General features: G+C 40.1%; 1 protein-coding gene across 4 annotated transcripts in view; it reads right to left on the reverse strand.

The window, feature by feature from the left end:
- Positions 1-18,193, reverse strand: part of APP (amyloid beta precursor protein) — a 230,920-nt gene that overhangs the window by 43,600 nt on the left and 169,127 nt on the right. For all 4 annotated transcript variants that reach the window (XM_075516873.1, XM_075516867.1, XM_075516857.1 and 1 more), the window contains 2 exons: positions 8,481-8,609; positions 6,233-6,332 (listed from right to left, as the gene is read on the reverse strand). In XM_075516873.1, coding sequence (XP_075372988.1) covers positions 6,233-6,332; positions 8,481-8,609 — 229 coding nt within the window. The remainder of the gene's footprint in view (positions 1-6,232; positions 6,333-8,480; positions 8,610-18,193) is intronic.

Raw genomic sequence — 18,193 nt, forward strand, 5'->3', positions numbered from 1 at the left:
AGAGTGGAAGAAAGTATAAAACTTAACAGGAATTGTCCAACCTTCCTCAGCAACAGATTTTTATAACTACTGCAGCTGCACACTGGATTTGTGGCTGTTTATTTTACCCTGGGTAAAAAGTTCAACTCCATTTGACTCCTTTAAAAAGAGAGAAAGAAATACTAACTGGAAAGTATGGATAACCAAAACCAGAAAGGAACTGCTTTTCTTCAGAAAGAACATCTCTAGTTTCCCAGTCCTCAGCATGCTTCTCTGCACCTCCATCTACTGCTAGAAAGTGCCTGTTCTCAAGGACAGTCAGAGCCCATGCTTACACTAGCAAGTCGTGAAGTGGAACAACACAGTAAATAGGGATGACTGAGATATTTGTTACCCAAATGTACTTCTATGTGAGCTAAAATACTACTGTAGACAGACCCAGGAGCATTTACATTGACTGGATTAGGCAGGGTTGTCAACTGGTGCAAAACCCAACTGTCCTAAGGATAAGCACCACTGACGACAATTCCTCATCTTTCTCTATGCCAGTTCACTGAACTTGGTCTGTCCCAGTGTGCCTGTTCATTTACCCATGCTTCAAAATCCCTGTTCTCCTTCATCAGAAAAAAAAAAAAAAAGGGCATCATAACCACTCTGATACGTGACATTAATTGCACCAAGCAACTGCTACCAGTACTTTTCCCTTTAGTCTGAGAGGAAGACTAGAACTGCTTCCCATGAAGCAGACTGGAACTGCCACCTCCATGACCAATAAGCAATTTCAAGAGTTTTCTAGTGTAACATACTGAAATTGAGTCATAAGGTAATTACTGTTCTTACTTGATATGAACTATACTGTTCTGTACGATCCCATTCCAATACCCTTGGTAACCTTACAATATCCTTTTAACAAGCTCTTGACACAATTAATGTATGTCAATTTCCCTTTATTATTCTGATACCTCAGTATGTCAACCCAACTTCAAATTAAGGTACAGAAATCCTAAGCATCGCTTCATGATTTTAAATATTTTTTTGAAGGTAGAGTTCTTCCCTTCAGCTAAATCTTAAGAAAGAAAGTACAAGGAAGAGTTACAGAAAAACGAGACACTGAGAAGTCGCATTGTAGTCTGAAAGACATTACTAATTACAAATCCAAAACATAACATTTTAAGGGAGAGGATGAAGAAAACAATCACAAAAGAAATGGCACCAAACAGGACAGACACAGAATTTGCTTTTGCAAAGCTTGCAAAGCCCCCAAGGGTGTGTTTTGGTTTTGCAATATAAATCCCCAAACCACAATGGTTGTCATTTTGGACTGCCAGCCCGCAGCAAGCAGCTAATGCCCTCAAAACTTCTTAAGAAGGACACCACAGAATGAACAGAGAACAGCACCCTAATTCTACTCAAGGCAAGAAATGCAGCAAGACTATGGATTGACTACAGGCCAAGATTAGCAGCTAGAAACAAGAAATCAACAATTAATCGTACAAATGCTGAAAGACCAGAACCAGCTGAGGCAGCACTAACTTTGCCCTCCACAGGTAGTCCAGACAACAGGCCCAGATGCAGACTGACAGGTATAGGGACCTAATGGCTAAAGGGTTAAAAGAAAGCAAGTCTTCAGGCATCTTTAGTCTGTAGCTTGTCCTATATTTACAGCTGTCAAGCTTTTTCTAAAAGTACTTAAAAAGTCTTCACAGGAAGTTGTGAGGCAAAACTCTCTGGCTCAAATTTTGTCATGCTAAGCTGCAGCACACTGATACTTGAAATAGCATATGACCCACAGCACACTGTATGCATTTGAATGCAAGCAGTGATCTGGGGTCTGCTTGTGTTTGTCCTCTCTCCCAGCTATAGAATGGGAGTGTGGCATCCAGAACATGCTGCAGAAGAACAAGATAGGCACAGTGGAACAGAATAATAAAATAACAATAGCTTGATTTTATTTGTCAAGGGACAGACGAAATCATATTCTCTTATTTATTGCTCATAACTGAATGTTTCAGAGCTTAGTTACGATACTGCTGCGGTAGGTGGTGCTGAGTATTTCATCAGTGGTGGGCTAGAAAACATGGAGCTGAGGACATCAGTTTGGAAACAGAGCAGCAAAGACAGAATTAAAAATTCAGCTCACCGCCTGCCCATTTGACTGATGCACAAAGCTCTGACGTAGCTTCTGATTCAGAAGCTGTGCCTGCTGTGCCACTCCCAGCAATAAATTGCCTTTTACATACATGGATAAGCAGTCTAATCAAATAAGGATTTAAAGCAGGACGTGCTCAAAGGAACTGCTGATTTCTCTTAAAGCCTGCCATTGTCTTTCTGAGCTTTTGTACATATTAAATAGTATATGAGATTTATCAGAGGGAAAAGGTGAGTACAAATACCAAGGTAACAAAATAATCTGCTCACCTACAGCGTGCAAATAAATACCTCTTCTCAGATTTTTTGTGCCACTCTCCTATTCATGGGGCTTACTCCTGCCTGTGAGAAATGCCACTTAACACCAAGAGCTGCATCAGATGCGGAGGGTGACCTGGTTTGTAGCACATTTGCATCACTGCCCTTTGAGAAATCATTTGCAGCCAGAATGCCAAACGGTCTCCTACACCAATGACCTGCTTATGCTTTCCAAGCTTTGTCATAACAGTCACGGTCAGACAGACCTCTTTCTGCAACTCTTACACTGATCCTTCTTCCCCTGCCTCAACAGGAATGAAAGAGAGCCAGAAGTGTTCTGCCTTACACATCTGGAATTTGCTGCTATAATACATGCCTGTCACCCTAAATGGGGCATTTGCACATTACACACTAGTCAAATGCTTAGTAAAAAAATCCTCACTTCATGTAAGTGCTACTTTCTACCCTTCAGAGTGGTGTGGGTCTTCCTACGCATGCATATACTCAAATCAAGACATCTTCTGTTTAAGCCAGCAGACATCAACTGGTGATGAACACCTGCAGATAAGGACTACAGCTCTTTAAATTTTACCCTAACTTCCTGCTACCATCTCTGCTGGGTTCTGAAAATAACCAGAATTTTTAAAAGGCTGCTTTTAGCATAGAAGCTGTATTTTTTATTTTGGCTTCTGCACCTTAGAACTATGGCTGTAATCCTGCCTTTTGAGGTACGAATTTCAAACATATCCTGTATTTTAAAGGAACTTCAAATGTCCAACTGCTGGATTGTGACTCATCTGAGCACCAAGCATTAATTAAAAAGTCTTCTGATTGTTGAAGAAAACATTCTCTACGCAGTTGCTATGCCCCAGGAATAACTCTAGATTCCACTTCATATAACTCAAATTCATTCCTCAGCATAAAGACTTCAAAAATAACAGACAGAAATTACAAGTGTGCACCTTATCATCAGGCACATATACTTTCCAATGACAGAACACCACCTATTTCTCACAGATGAACCTTTGGTAGTGGACTGTCAGGAAGACATAAGGGAAATGTTAATGTATTTCTAGTTTCATTTCTAAAAAAATAAGTAAATCCCAAGACCTGAGATTCATATATGTCAACAGCTAATAATGGAGAAACTGCAAAATAGGCCATAATATTTCTAGCAATGAGAAAAATCTAGTAAAAACCAGCACCTTATTAGATCAGAGGAAATAAACCCACGGTACAAATTCACAGGAAACTAGATCTCATTTATTTTGCTGCTCACAAAACTACTTGTGCAATTTAGGGAAAAACTACCTTTGGCAGAGCTGTGCCTTCTAAAGCAAAGAGTATTCATTCCTCAGGGTGAAAACTGTTCATGAAGAACTCTGAGTAAAGCATGGAAATAGAAACAGAAAGTATAATGAACAAAAAACCTGAACTAAAACGTTAGCCATCTAACTTGCATTCCAGCCTAAGAGAAGAACTATTTTCAACTATGCTTCCTTACATGACATTTACTATTCAGACACTGTGTGTGTGTGAGATGTTCTTACCTAGGTTATTTTTCAACTTTTCCACTGACTCAGACTTTCTAAGTCAATGGTTCTAACAAAAAGTATTTAATGAAACATTTGTCCTTTTAATGAGACTTGTAATATTTCTTGGGAATGTTACAAAGCGCAATTTTATTAGTATTTTACTTCTTCACAGATTCTGCAGCTGTAATAGATTTCCTTTTCCATGGCTTTAGGAAGAGTACAGAGAGTAAGAAATTCAGTAATTTCAGAACAGAATTTGAAACAGACTGATCAGTGCTCAAAGCTAGAAGGATACTGTCTCCTTTAACGGATGGGAATGACCTCAACAAACTTTCATTAAAACCAATATGTAAAACCAAGTATACAGCCAATGTTACCAACAAGAAGAATGTTGATACTGAAAGAGAATAGGCTTTCTTCTCATTACTGAAAACTATTTTATCTAGTACAGCCCAGAACTGATAGTGCTTTCTTTAATTTTTGATGCCTGGTACTCCCAGTATGAGAACTTGTTTTTCATTGCTTTAAACTTTGCAATGCTTTGAAGAATTTTTAGTATACCCAAAGCCACAAAAAAATCAAGGTAGGGAAAAAGTACTCAAGAAACTGTGATAGACTTTTTCTTTGAGATAGCTTAGCTTCTCTCATCTTATTAAGAAACAATATCCCACTAATTTTAGGCTCTTTTTTCCCCTAAAAATTAGTATTACATTTGAGATTAGGAGTCAGATTTTTGTAAACCACTTAGCAGTTAATAGACTTTTACTCCCATGTCACTTCAAAGCCTCCGAAATTCCCATTCCGTTTCAGTATTTAGGAGGGAGAAGAAAGTTTAGAAGAATGTCCTCACCAACAAGCATTAACAGTACCAATAATAAAAGAAATTGAAACTTCAAGCAAAACACCCAAGGGAATGACAGTGGTGCAGAAAGAAAACAAACTAAGCATCTTGAAGACCTAACAGTATCGGCATCTCCTTTGCTACAGAAATGACATGCTTTCAAATGATCAATAAGGTGGGTTTGTTTTTTTTTTTTCCCCAAACGGCTCTCTACAACTACAGACTGAGACTGTTGCTTGTGCCTTATAATTGTGGAGCATAGAAACACATGGTGAAGGATAATTACTAATTCAGCCATCTTTTTGTTTCCTCCCAACCTCTTCCCCAACTTCCTGATCTCATCCCCAGCCCTCACAAGCTACATCACAAGTCGAAGCACATCTCCTTCCTAACCTGTGCTTTGGGCAAATTAATCCACCACTACTCTGTCCATCCCCTCCCTGTGTCCTAAATGCATCCTAACCCTTACCGCAATGGCACACCTCCCTCCCTTGTGTTTTAAAGAAATCAATAATTTATTTAGTCAGCTGAAGCTGGTTATTTGTGAAACTAATCCATTAACTGCCACTTGGCAGAGTATCACATCTTGTGAAAAAAGCCGTTCCAAAGACAATGACTGTCCCACCTCCAACTTTCGCATTCATCCATGTATTATTTTTCTTAAGAAGCACATCAGCAACATGATGTCCAGAGGTGTGGCTACATCTGAAATTAATGTAGGCTAAGTGAAGTTGCCTTGCTGCAACAGCAGCACACAGCAGAGCCCAAGTCCTGCGATGGAGATGTCTCTGTTGCAGCAATGCCACAGCCAAGAGCAGGAACCTGAACAGGAGGAAATACCATTCTCCCTCACAGCTATCTGCTGTGACAGCACTCAAGGAAGATGAAAACATGAGACTGTTGCTACCTGACTGGTCCACAGCCCAGTCTGTGTGCTGGAAAAAACAGGAGGAGAGGAAATATCCATTTGACCAACCAACCAAGAACTAAATGCACGACCAGTAAGATACTGCCAAGTTGCACTTAGCAAATTCCAGTTGATACTTGCACTCTTCTCAGATGCTTGGGTCTGCAACTAATTTTTTTAGCTGGGGGATTTCCAAAATGTCTACATCAGGTAATGTAACTACTTACCACATAAATTAAATACCCAAACCCAGGAAAGATTTGCTAAATCTCATTGTCAATAGCTGCTTCCATATAGCATGGAGGCTTCAAATGTGAATTAACATATTTCAGGGAAAACATTTACAACAATATGATGATGCCACTGCACAGGTTATACAGGATTTGTCTTCCAAGTATTCATTATAATTTAATTTATAATTTAAGAACACTGGCAAGTTTATTCTCCTGTTTTTCAGCTGGGACAGTGTATCAATAGGAGAAGTAAGATGCTGTATTTTAGCTTTTGGTGGCAATTTCTCATCACAGAAATATTTCCCTTTTTCTACATTAATAGTTTGCATACCAACTTCATCCTGGATCTCCTCTGCCACAGCAGGCACATTGTAGAGGAAGGAGAGAGACTGGTTCATGCGTTCATATATCACACGTAGATGTGTCATAACCTGTGGAAATAAAAGTATTTTAAGGAGGGGAATACTACTGCTTATTTGACATTATTACAAATTTTGTAGGTTCTAGAGAGCAAGACAGTTTTCACTTGTGCTAGGTATAAGATTGCAGTATGCTCTACATACTGAAACTGTCAAATCCATTGCAAAATTCACCTCTCTCCTACAGCCGCTACAAAAATAGTGTTCTAGATGGTCTTCCATAGCAACTACCTGAAATCCCATGGGAATGCAGTTATTTAAAGTAGGGGTTTACATTTGCTGTGGGGCAGAGCATGCACACAAGCAGCTATTGTGGCAGAAATCCACAGCCTCATTTACCCTTCAATAACATTTACATTTGCCCATACCCGTAAGTTTCCACATAACGCACAAACCAAGTGAGGCGCAATGATTGCTGTATCAAAATGTCTCAGCTGTTTTTTTTTTTTTCTCCTTTATCCCAATATTGCAAAAAGAAACAGTTCTCTCTGAAAAAAGGCCCAATTTTCCTGATAAAAACATTTGCAAACATTTTCAGCTGAAAACAATATTTCCACCCAGAAGCATTACTGCATTGCCTCATGTGATTACAACTCTATTGCCTCAGGTTCCTGCACACTGCAATGGGTTGAGTCATGACATCCCATGATATATGCTCCCTCAGGGTACTCTCCACAAGTATCACCTCTCTTCCGTAAAAAGGGAAATTGAGGTGCATCTTAGAAGACTGACAGGGCAATTAGGCCTAAAGAGGAAAATGGCTTGCAGAGAGCTATTTCAATGGAGAAAAAAAACAAAACAAAACAAAAAAAACCCGCTTATGACTTCTTCAAATTGAAATATAGTATTTATGCTTTTGAACAAAATAATTTGTTTTCCATTTTCCACTGAAAAAAATTCCCCATCAGATCCTCCAGCCTACATTCCCCCAACCTTCTGACCAATTCAAGAAGCAAAGATACTGTAGAAATACTCATTCCTATGATGATACACTAAGCAATACACTGCACTTCTTGTATCTAAATGTCAGTTTCCATTCTTCACCTGTGCTGCCACACAATCTGTAGTCTGCAAAATTTCACTGTTTTTTTGTTATTACATAATCTAGTGTTTTAGAAACTAAAAACTCATGTAAGATGCAAAAGGACATGTTTTAATGTTTAAGACAAGGGAAAGACAACTGTCACTGCAGAAGACTGTTAGAAGTGTGCATTTCTAACTCCGACAATTTCAAGACAGCATGACCTCAATGTACAGGTCTGGCTGGAATAGATGTTTCAGAAGTCTAATATACAAATGTGCCATTCGGGGAGGTATACAGTTTTGATTTGGCTTTTAGCAATGCCAGTCAGTTCAAAAACTGTGGCTGGAACAGCGCTTCCCACTGCATCCTGCAGAGGGAACATCGGCTGATTCTGCAGATTACGGCACACTTTTTTTACAGCTTATCCATTGGGCCTACAATTTTAATGGCTGTTTTGAAAGCCAGCTACATCTTCAGTCTGTTTTTTTTTTTTTTCTTCTTTTTCTCACCCTCCATGATTTATGAAGGCAACATAAAAGCTGTTCCAAAACATACACGTTGAGGACTGCGGTAACATTCAGCAGTTAAAAATGCCATGAACTATGCATTTATTTTAAAATATTTTAAAATTGTGCCTATTTTAAAAGAACGTGTTAAAACTTGAGTGCATTGCAGTAATCACTTTTATAGACACTACAAGTACCTCTGCAATGACTACAGAAAGGTTGGTTGCAGTCAGATGGCTACACCACTTCTGGTTCTGCCACTTCAGCTGAGGGAAGCATAACCATGTGTGGTTGCTAAATCTATTACTAACATTTCCCCAGAGGCATAATTTACCAAAGCACTAGTAAGGGCTCTGGGCATTAATGCTCTGGAGGACTCCTCAGGAAATGTCCACGACTGACTCTGACTGGGTAGACAGAAAACCTGCTTTTCTGTTCTTAGAAGACAAATTATACCCACCCTACTCCTACATCACTTTGCCTTAATCTTCTGCCAGAAAGCAGATTATTTTTTATTGCATGTAAAGCTATCCACAGAAAGGAGGCAGGTATTTTTTAAAAAATAGGTTGACAGAAACCTTACAGTGGTTATGAATATACACAACCCCATTAACCCTCAGTGGAGATTACCTGAGATCTGATTTGGGCAGCTTTCTTTGGGTCTACCATGCGGACATGTTCGAAGTGTTTGAGAGTATGCTGTCTGTCCTTCTGCTCAGCACGCACGTACTTCTTCAGCATGTTGAATACGTGACGAGGCTACAGGGAAGAAATAGGGAAAAAAATCAGTTTAGTTTAGAACAACACGTTTTAGTTCCTTGCACTGGAGATGTATCCCAAACCAAAAGCACTGGGCCAGCTGGTGCCTGCAGCTATCTTCTGAAGGCAGGTCTGACTACTATAAGGAATATCCACTTGCTCAACCTGTTCAGCAGGATGCACCATTGAACAGTAGTTGCAGGTAGTAGATACGGTCCCTGGGAAGGGCACCCAGATTTCCTCCCGGACCATAAGGGGAAGTTTGGCTGTTGCATTTCCTTGTCTAACTACTATACTGTTGCCTCAACAAGACAGCAAGTGTCACCTTAGCGTGCTAGTTAACGGATACCCAACATCAATTTCCTTCAGGCTTTGCTTCCATTCTCTCCATCAGACTCTACTTCTCCTCTCCCTCAACTCAGGGAGCCCCCATGATCCAAGCTCCCAGTTTTGCAACCTTCATTACCACCAGGCAAATCCCTCCCAGAAGATCCCCCAAAACATGGACTCCATTGGAAGCATTTCAAAGATTCCCCATATACACTCTACTATGCTGAATACTCAACCAGTATCAACGTCCGTCAACTACAGTTAAACTTTAGCAACAAAAAAAGATTACAACTGGTAAGTCTTATCAACAGTAAACTGAATGTGCACATTCAGATTCAAATCAGAAGGTAACCTGCCCAACAGCTGCACAGAAGAGCATGCGAAAGCACCTAAGCCAAGGAATAATCATCAGACTTGACTGCAAAACTTAAAGGGTGACCTACTTGGTTCTTCTGAAGGTATTCTGCTTAGGTGTCAGATTTTGTAAAAATCTTAGCCTATGTATAGATTGCAGGTCATTTTGATTAGTAAGGCATATATTTAATAGTTTTTAAGGCATATACTGAATACGAACAAAAGAAAGGTCCGTAGCTGAAGGGAACATGAAAATATACACAGACTGATGGTAGAGCAGTGAAGAAATGCATATTTTTATGTACTCTCCTACTCTGTACAATAATACAGTGCCAAATCAGGGAAGCGTTCTCTAGCGTTCAGCTAAGACATTCATTTTTAGCTCAGTGTTTATGATGGATTCTGGAAATCTACCCCCTGTCAACTCTGCTTGTGCTGTTGTGCTTGTGCATCCTACCTGAAGCTGCCAAGCAGTGAAAAGCATGAAGCCGAGGCAGGTGAGAAGAAAGGGAAAGGTGACCTTACCATGCAGTAGATTAAAGAATGAGCAGAAGTGGTGAACAGCTGGTCTGGGCCCTGGCAGGGATACAGGGAAGAGGGTGGGGAAGTGACAAAATAAGCATCAGAGGTTCCGTGCACAGCTTTCTGAAGCAGGAAGAACTGTGGGCGAAGATGAAGCTTTAAGAAAACTTAGATTCATGGACAAATATAGTGCCTAAACTAATTTAACATTTACACAAGAGATGAATACTAAGCTATGGAGCTCAAAGATTTAAGAATCTCTTCAGCTTAAGAGAAGCAACAGATTTAAAAATGTCCTCAGACAGTAAAACAAAGGTTATTTGAAGAAGATTTGTTGGACAGAAATAGAGAGATGTGAAGCCATTCCTTGCCAAAGGATTAAACTCAGTGGCTCCGTGACTGAAAATTCATTCATGAGGAAAATAACCCCAAGTCCCAAAAGCCAAGCACCCTGGGATCAAGCTGCAAGAAACTGTGGACAAATGTTGGAAAGTAAGTAATCCTCACAACATTATGGTAATCGCAAACCAAACTGAAATGCCAACTGTCAAGCTTTGTAGGAACAAAGGCTAGAAGACCAAAAAGCTTAACAACAAGAAAATTTTGAAGACAGAAAACGTTGTTACCTTTCCTGACACTTCAGCTTTCCTTGCCCCCAAGATACCTCAGGATAGCAGGTTCAGGCAGATTAGAGAGAAAAGGATTAATTACTATTTCTTCAAGAGATATTCCAATTTAAGTGTCATGTCTAAGACCAGAAGGGTATATTTTTTGTTTTCCCTCAGTATGTTTGTATTCACTGCAATATGTTAATGAAAATTCTACATGAAGAGTCACAAACAGATTTGTTAATAGGATAACAATCTTGAAAATACCTGTCAAATACCACTAACAGTAGTAGTCACTTGGGTAAACTGGCCCACCTTTAGTGCCTTTTGTAACATTGTGAAATGCCCCAAACTTATCACTATAAAGGAGAAATGGATACGCATGCCTCTAGCATCTCTGGCCAAGAAATCTTCCTGAGATGGCAGCAGAAAACCATAATTCAAGAATAGGACAATGCAGAAAGAATTTTAAATGCAAGTTGTTTCCTTACAGGGGCAACAACTTTGCTTTTTCTCAAGCGGAAAAAAACCACTAGAAACGCGCTGTATGTAGGTAGACGTAACTGCCCAAAGTTCCAGTCTCACTGGATCAGGTCAGACCTCCAACCTTCCCAACAACTTTTTAATGGTACTGCCTCACAGCTTCAGGGCCATGGCTTCGACTGCCAAAGCTGGTGACAGGCAATGACAGTTCCCCACTGGGCTTTGCATACCTGAGTGTGGCAGTTACCATAAATGGGGACAAGTTTTATAGCTGAATGTAATGTTAATAGTAAAAAAAAAAAAAAAAAAAAAAAAAAATTAATTGCTCATTTTCTCCTCAATGCCTAGAACTGTAGACCTACTGCTTGCACAGTTTTAACAAATTTCCGTATCAGCAAAAGTACCTCTCACCGCAAGTCCCACCTCTGTAATGTATTACAGACACCTTTTCCTTTAAATGTCATTATGGAGTGAAATGGTTCTGTTTAAAAATCCCACCCATACAAGCACTTTTTGCAGGGATACTTTCAGCAGGATATGCCCCCAAATCTAGTATATCGAGCAGTGATATGAACTCTTGTGATGGTAGAGTGGAGGGGCCACAATGAACGGTCAAGCACAGAGGTGAGGGAAGGCTCCACAAGCTGAGGAGACGCAGTCAGACCCTGTGTCTGAAGCTATTGTATCCACGGTCGTCTATTACTTCGACCCTAGGCAGGAACCTTCACATTAAATTATAAGCGAAAGTGGTGTTGTTATCAGCTAAATTAAGTTCCTGAGGCCTGAGCTCTGACACTGTCTACAGCAGAAGAACAAACGCCTGACATCCCAGGGCCAACTTGGCACCTCTCGCTCTTCGTAAATAATGTACTAACCACCAAACTTCATTAAAAAATTCTGGGTTTAGCACTTGAAATTTTGCTGTGTGTTTTGCCAGGGAAAACTCAACGTATTCACATCTGTAGTCACCTAATAAAAAACATCTCGCAGAATAAGTAACTTGTATCAGCCACCAGGGGCTACCTAAGCCTTATGAAGTAATTCCACTATTTTCAGGTGTCTCTACTTGTTTTGTTGGCTTGTTCTTTTTGGCCTTCCTCTGAAAGTGTCCAGGATACTCCCAACATGACTTCCATTATTCCCATGTTTTTAGTCACCCTGGCCGATGCTGCTGGCAATTGTCATTTATCCAGTGACAAGAATGGCCAGTGACTTCCTAAGCAGCAGGATCCAGCACCAAATTCAGAATGCATATTAGTTCATGAGTCCTCAGCCTCATGGCACACACTCACTATTTAGGCAAATGCAGAAAAAAAGACAGAATGCATCTAACAAGGAGCACGGCAGGCAATGCAGGGTGAAGCAGTGTGAATGCTGCTGTTACACACTGCTTCTGACTATTTCAAACACGCACTTTCACTCCCATGAAAGTCACTCCAAAGCTCCCCCTTTTCAGCAGATTCAAACACCTACTTTTTATCTAAAACTAAGCACAGATCAATCGTAGCCCATTCACAAGCTATCGTGACAGGCCAACAGACATACTCATGTCTGTGGGTATTTTAGTTGTTAGTTTAAAATCCTGTTTATGCTGGAGAATGTTGTCAAGTATTATTTTATATATAGTTTTTGTGAGTATGTTGGGACTTGCATGTATTCATTTGGTACACAGCAGACAGATTCACAGACTGTGTATGCGGTCTACATAGACTATCTAGGCTTTCTACCCAAACTGTAGGGAATATGCCCGCTCTCTTATTTGGAAGACAGTTCTTTCTGTGAATATAAATAGGCACCAGGGCAGAGCTAAGGACCTGTACTGCAACACCCTGGTTTGAAAGTTTAACTTGGTAGTCCTGACAGCTGATTAACAGGTGTCCAACTGTACAAGACACAAGTCCAAATGAAGTAGAAACTGCTGATGGCTCCTTGGCTACATGGTGGTGAGTTCCAGCCCCACTGACTCTGTAATCCAGTGCCTTTATTTCAGGTGGTATCAGCACTGAGACAAGGTCACTCCCATAAAGGAATCATACACGAGATCTAAAATGCCTAAAAACCAGGTTCTAGTAAATGAAATATATACGCATAAATATAAATATGAACATATATGCATGCAGATGCCTCCCCTATGAAGTCTACATTGATCCTAGTCTACTATTTCAGATTTTAAGGGAGTGATGAAGCAGTGCAATTTCATTGAGCTTAGAAAAACATCAAATGTAGTTTGGATTGCTACAAATATAACTTACACTCTCCCCATGGAAATCCAAAATACTTACTACAGAGAAACAACACAAAAATCAGATTAAAGCACTTCTGTGGATTTAAAATACAACTTCCCAGCTCTGTGCCGTGAAACTTCCATGGGAAATTCTGAGCTGGCTTGTCATTTTGATAAAAATTCTCTCTAAATCAGAGAGGAAAGTTTCACAATGTTGTATTGTGCTATTTAATCTTGCCTTTAGAGAAAAATCAATCACCAGTCCTTTCTGATTACTGCTCTTGAAATGTGCAACAGTTGCTTCTTTTCATTCACTTAGTAGGAATACCTTCTATACCATATTAGATATGTATTTTACCTGCTATATTATTAACTTGCAGGTCATGTTTGACACAGGTGTAGTAGTTCATTTTAGGAACACTCAAGAAAGGCTGGCTAGGATGAATGCAAGACTCTTCACTCATGGGTGAGACACAACTAAACCCCATCCAGCTACCTTTCACGTGGAGTTAAAGATGCCCTCTCATAATTTCTGCTGATTTGTAAGAAAACATGTTACCCCACACATCACAAATACATGGCTATAATGGTACTCAAAACTTCCCTTGGCCTACCCTCCCAAGGACTTTTCCTGGGACAGAATAAAATGAAAACAGTATTTGATTCAACCTCATTATTTGCTTTTCAGGATTTGAACTTACTCAACTTTGACAAATTAAGACAAATTTTTTTTCTGCTCACTCTTTTAGAACTTTTCATTTTAGATATAATGAACCTGCTATGGTTTTGCAGAACTTAATACCCATCTGGGATTGCTCTTCTGTCTTTAGTTCGCTCATACAAAAAACCTACCAGCAAGCCTAGGTATATGACTATACCATATGCTCAAGCCCACAGACTGGGGAAAAAACAAGACAGTCTGGTTTTGTTCACATAAAAGCCTCAGAAACTGCTGGGAAACGGAGTTAGATGACCACATTTCTCGAAGTCTGACCTGGTTTAAAAGCAGAGCTGAAATCCATGCCCTCTATTTCACAAAATCCTACCAAATTAAGTGTATGTGAGAAATTCCACAGCTGTTAAGTTTATGGGTTTAGAGGAGCAGAGCTAAAGAGTGGAGTATTAGAGCTGGACTGCCCTTTCCCACTGCACAGGAGGATTTTTTATCACTAGATCAGCAGTGACGCTTTGGCCTGCCTCCAACTGCATATTTCCACAGCAACCTCGTTGGACTCAGGAAAGGCTTCGAGCTTCCCGAACGTGGAGGCACTGCACAAGGGCCCCTCTGCAGATCCCTCTTCCACATCCAAATAGCCAAACTCAACTGGTTTCATCCCACACTGTGCTCTCTCCATATGAGCAGACACTGCTCCCATAGCACAAAAGGTACCAGAGCAAATTCTGAGGGCAACAAGGAAAAACCACGGCAAAAAAATTCAAATGCATTAAGCTACATGCTAGGGTTGATCCTAATGATCCTGCTCTGTTTAGCAATAATTTACATTTCAGTAAAATAGTGCCAAATTAGAAGAGAAGCATTTTAAATTTATTTTAATCATTATATGCTCACTTTACGCGCAAAGGAAGCAGGTTAATTAATTACCTTTCAAAGTTTTCCTGTATGTTTTGTTGCTCTGAAACCCTTTATTTCACCACTAGGAGCTGGATTTCTCTTCCGCTTCTCTTTGCCCCCTGCCACTGGCTTCCCACAGAGAATGTGCATCTCTTACCAACGAAGATTAAACAGGGAGACATAAATCCAGCAAAATTTGACATGCACGTGAAAGAGGGAATATCAACAAATTATAGAATCAACCTGCTCACAGAGAATGATGGATTTGAGTTCCTCTTATTTAACTTGCAAAATGAAGGGGAAAATTTCCAACTGTTTTAAAAACTAGAGGCACGTTGGTTCCAGCTGCCACTAATCCTCCTTTTCTGTAGTAAGGCCATCAAGGAGGATGAAACAATACAGTATTTTGACATTGCATACTGAACAGCTGCACCCCATTTTCAAAGGCAACAAAGCACAACTAAGCTGCATCAGGAACCAGGGATGAGGATCAAATTTTAAGTTTCTGGGCAGCTTGCATGACAACGCTTCTGAGAACAGAACAACAGTACAAATATTTGGTTTTGCTCAAATTTGTTTTCTAGTAGACCTTGAAACTATACAATTTCATCTCTATACACTCCCTGGCTTCCTTGCTGCCCAGAGTGGTACCCCGAAGCACTCCTCTGACACTGGCATTGGGCAATCATCTGTGTAACACCTGAAAAAAACTGCAGTTAAAGTTTTTGGTCTTGTACAGAAGCTATTCATAAAGGATTCCCAGAATTTTGTAGTTTTAGGTAGAATGGCACTGAAAACAACTGATTTTCTAGGCACGTATAAGAACGTAATGACTATACTACTGGCCCAGACCAAAGGTTCCCCTAGTCCCATATCTTGCAATCCTACAAGGAAAGACTCCTCCAAAGGAGCAAGTAAATGATACTTCTCTTCACAGTCTTCCAGCTTCCCCCTGTCCACAGTTCAAGGACTTTCCAAGCCAGAGGAAGTTTCTCTTCAGCTCCCCTGAAGAGACTACCCCTTGAACACAAGCACCACATAATCTGTATACATATAGAAAACAGGAGTTCCCAGTGGATCAGGATTTCGTCACTCACTGAGAACCATGCACCACATCCATGATCAGCCTGATGACACCAGGAGTGCCAGGCTCACTGTACTCCTATGACAACTGAACTGCAGGCAAAGACTGGTCATGGATTTCTAGACATCCAAGAACAAAATAAAATCCTGCTGCTTCAAGTGGTCTGCCAGAAGTCCAAAAAATCTTGGGAAATGTTCAAATTCAAGTACAAGGCAATATGCCCAAGTGAGTAAACAGTACATGGAAAATACTTTTTGCACACACACATATCTATCTATATATATATATATACACACACATCAGACTTACAGTAACCCTCCTAGCTGTGTGAAGAAGACACGCACTTCAACAAAAAAGCCTAACTTATTTTTCAATTTAAACCCAAATTCTGTCCTTATAACTTTAGAGAAAGAGACTCCATCACTTTAAATATTCAGAATCTACTTCTGTAGCAAACATACTAACAGCAAACCAAAATCTGAAGCAGGCTGTGGAAGGGGGTTCTTAAAAATATTTTTGCAGAACTCCAGAAAAACCTCCCTTTTGTAAGATTACTTAACAAATCACCAGTAAGCTTATAACTTACTCTCCCAAAGACAACACAATTGCATCAACTGTACTTTTAGTTTGCTAGGGAACCGCCAGAGAGAAATATAGCTAAGGTATCAGAGTTGAATTTTCCATTAATCCCATTTTATCTTTGGCTAGGCAGCCAAAGTTTGGATTCACAGTGTATTCAGATTTCTGGCTCCATATCCTGCAAAGCAGTTAGCGGACTGGATTAATTCATTAGGCTATTCAGCTGTTATCAATCACTCCTCAGGTTTCACCCCCTGCCCCACAATAAAACCAGACAAATCATCCTGCTGAATTCAAGGTCAGTTTTTTTCACGTGCTTTGGCACATATCTGACCAGCAGTTCAGAAGTACATACCTGAGCTGTCATTAACTACAGAGCATGCAACCAAAAAATGCTGAGGCAGGGACAGTACCATCAACAAGACTGGCAAAGGAACTGTTTAAACACCTTAGTTTTTAAACTGTTCATGCCCATTAATTTTGAGATGAGTCCCCATTTGGTTGCATGTTGAGCTGATCTTACCTCTGTGTTTGCTGCCTCCTCCTTTCAGAATGATCAGCTTTTGTAGGGACATGATATAGGATGCACCTCAGTCTTTTAACAGTACCTTCAAAAATTACTTCTACTGGAGTCATGTATCAAACAGTGTTCACTGACACAGTCTTTCAGGCCTGATGCTCTCCCACTACAGCAGTAAATGTATTATTAATTTAAATGTCCTGGGAGCTGACTACAAGCAACCCAAGCATAAAATGCAGGTTTTTCTGGTCCCAAAGTCGATGTTAACATTTTTGCTTCTTAGTGTTCTGCAGCTGAAGTTCACTTTTTTTTTTTCAGTGGAGATGTCATCTGCGTTCCACAAACATGAAAGGTCAAGTTCCCATGTGCTAGGAGTGAACTGCACATTTAGGCAGCAACAGAGACCATTCTGCTGTTATGTGTGGTCCCCATCCTCACTTTCCACAACCTCAGGTACCTGCAGAACCAAGTTGTCAGCCTGATCCATGCACAACTTGAAATCAAATCATTTTTTTTTAAATACTTTTCAGACATGATTACATTTGCACAAGGCTCAACTTCACAGCAACAGCTGACTGGCTAAAGCCAAACATGAAACCGTACCTTAGGTGAACTACCTAAAACCACACTGCAAGAGAGCAAACACAACCTACAGCCAGTCTATGCGCTCACCTAATCTCATTTGCAGTTCTGAGTCGCAGACTCCAGTTTCCTAAAGGAAGCTGCATCCCAGCCTGTAACTTGCTATGTGTCTGCTAATGAGACACTCGAGCCCAAGCCCTTTGCTACCCTCACAACAGAGGTTACAATATGCATCTCACACTGGGACCAAACAACATGCTCTACCAATTTGATACAGACTAGCTTCATTTTCCACAAATTACTATGCTGCAAAATACAGATTAACTCTTCATGCAACTACTCTGAAGTCTCCCCATGACACTTTTACCTAAGTAAAATATTTTTCTTTTACTTAGCACACAGTAAAAACAAGAGAGTTTTGCACCATGAGGTGGAGAAAAAAGTTCGATGACGATAAAGAACCAAGATGACGATCACTTTTCCATGCTCACTGAACATGCAGGTTTCTCTACATAGAAGGAAATTCACTTACAACATAAAATTCTACCAGGTTAGCCATATTGATGTAATTCCTTGTGAGGCCAAATTCAGGATCTAACAGTTATATATTACACTGCTGACCCAAAAGTCTTTTAGTAACATAATGTTTCTTCCAACTAGGAAGTATTCAAGAGGTGAGAAGTATATAAAACTTTTGACTGTTTTCCCACAGTGTTCGCGCAGAT

This window comes from Mycteria americana, chromosome 1, assembly GCF_035582795.1.
Source record: "Mycteria americana isolate JAX WOST 10 ecotype Jacksonville Zoo and Gardens chromosome 1, USCA_MyAme_1.0, whole genome shotgun sequence".
Taxonomy (NCBI): domain Eukaryota; kingdom Metazoa; phylum Chordata; class Aves; order Ciconiiformes; family Ciconiidae; genus Mycteria; species Mycteria americana.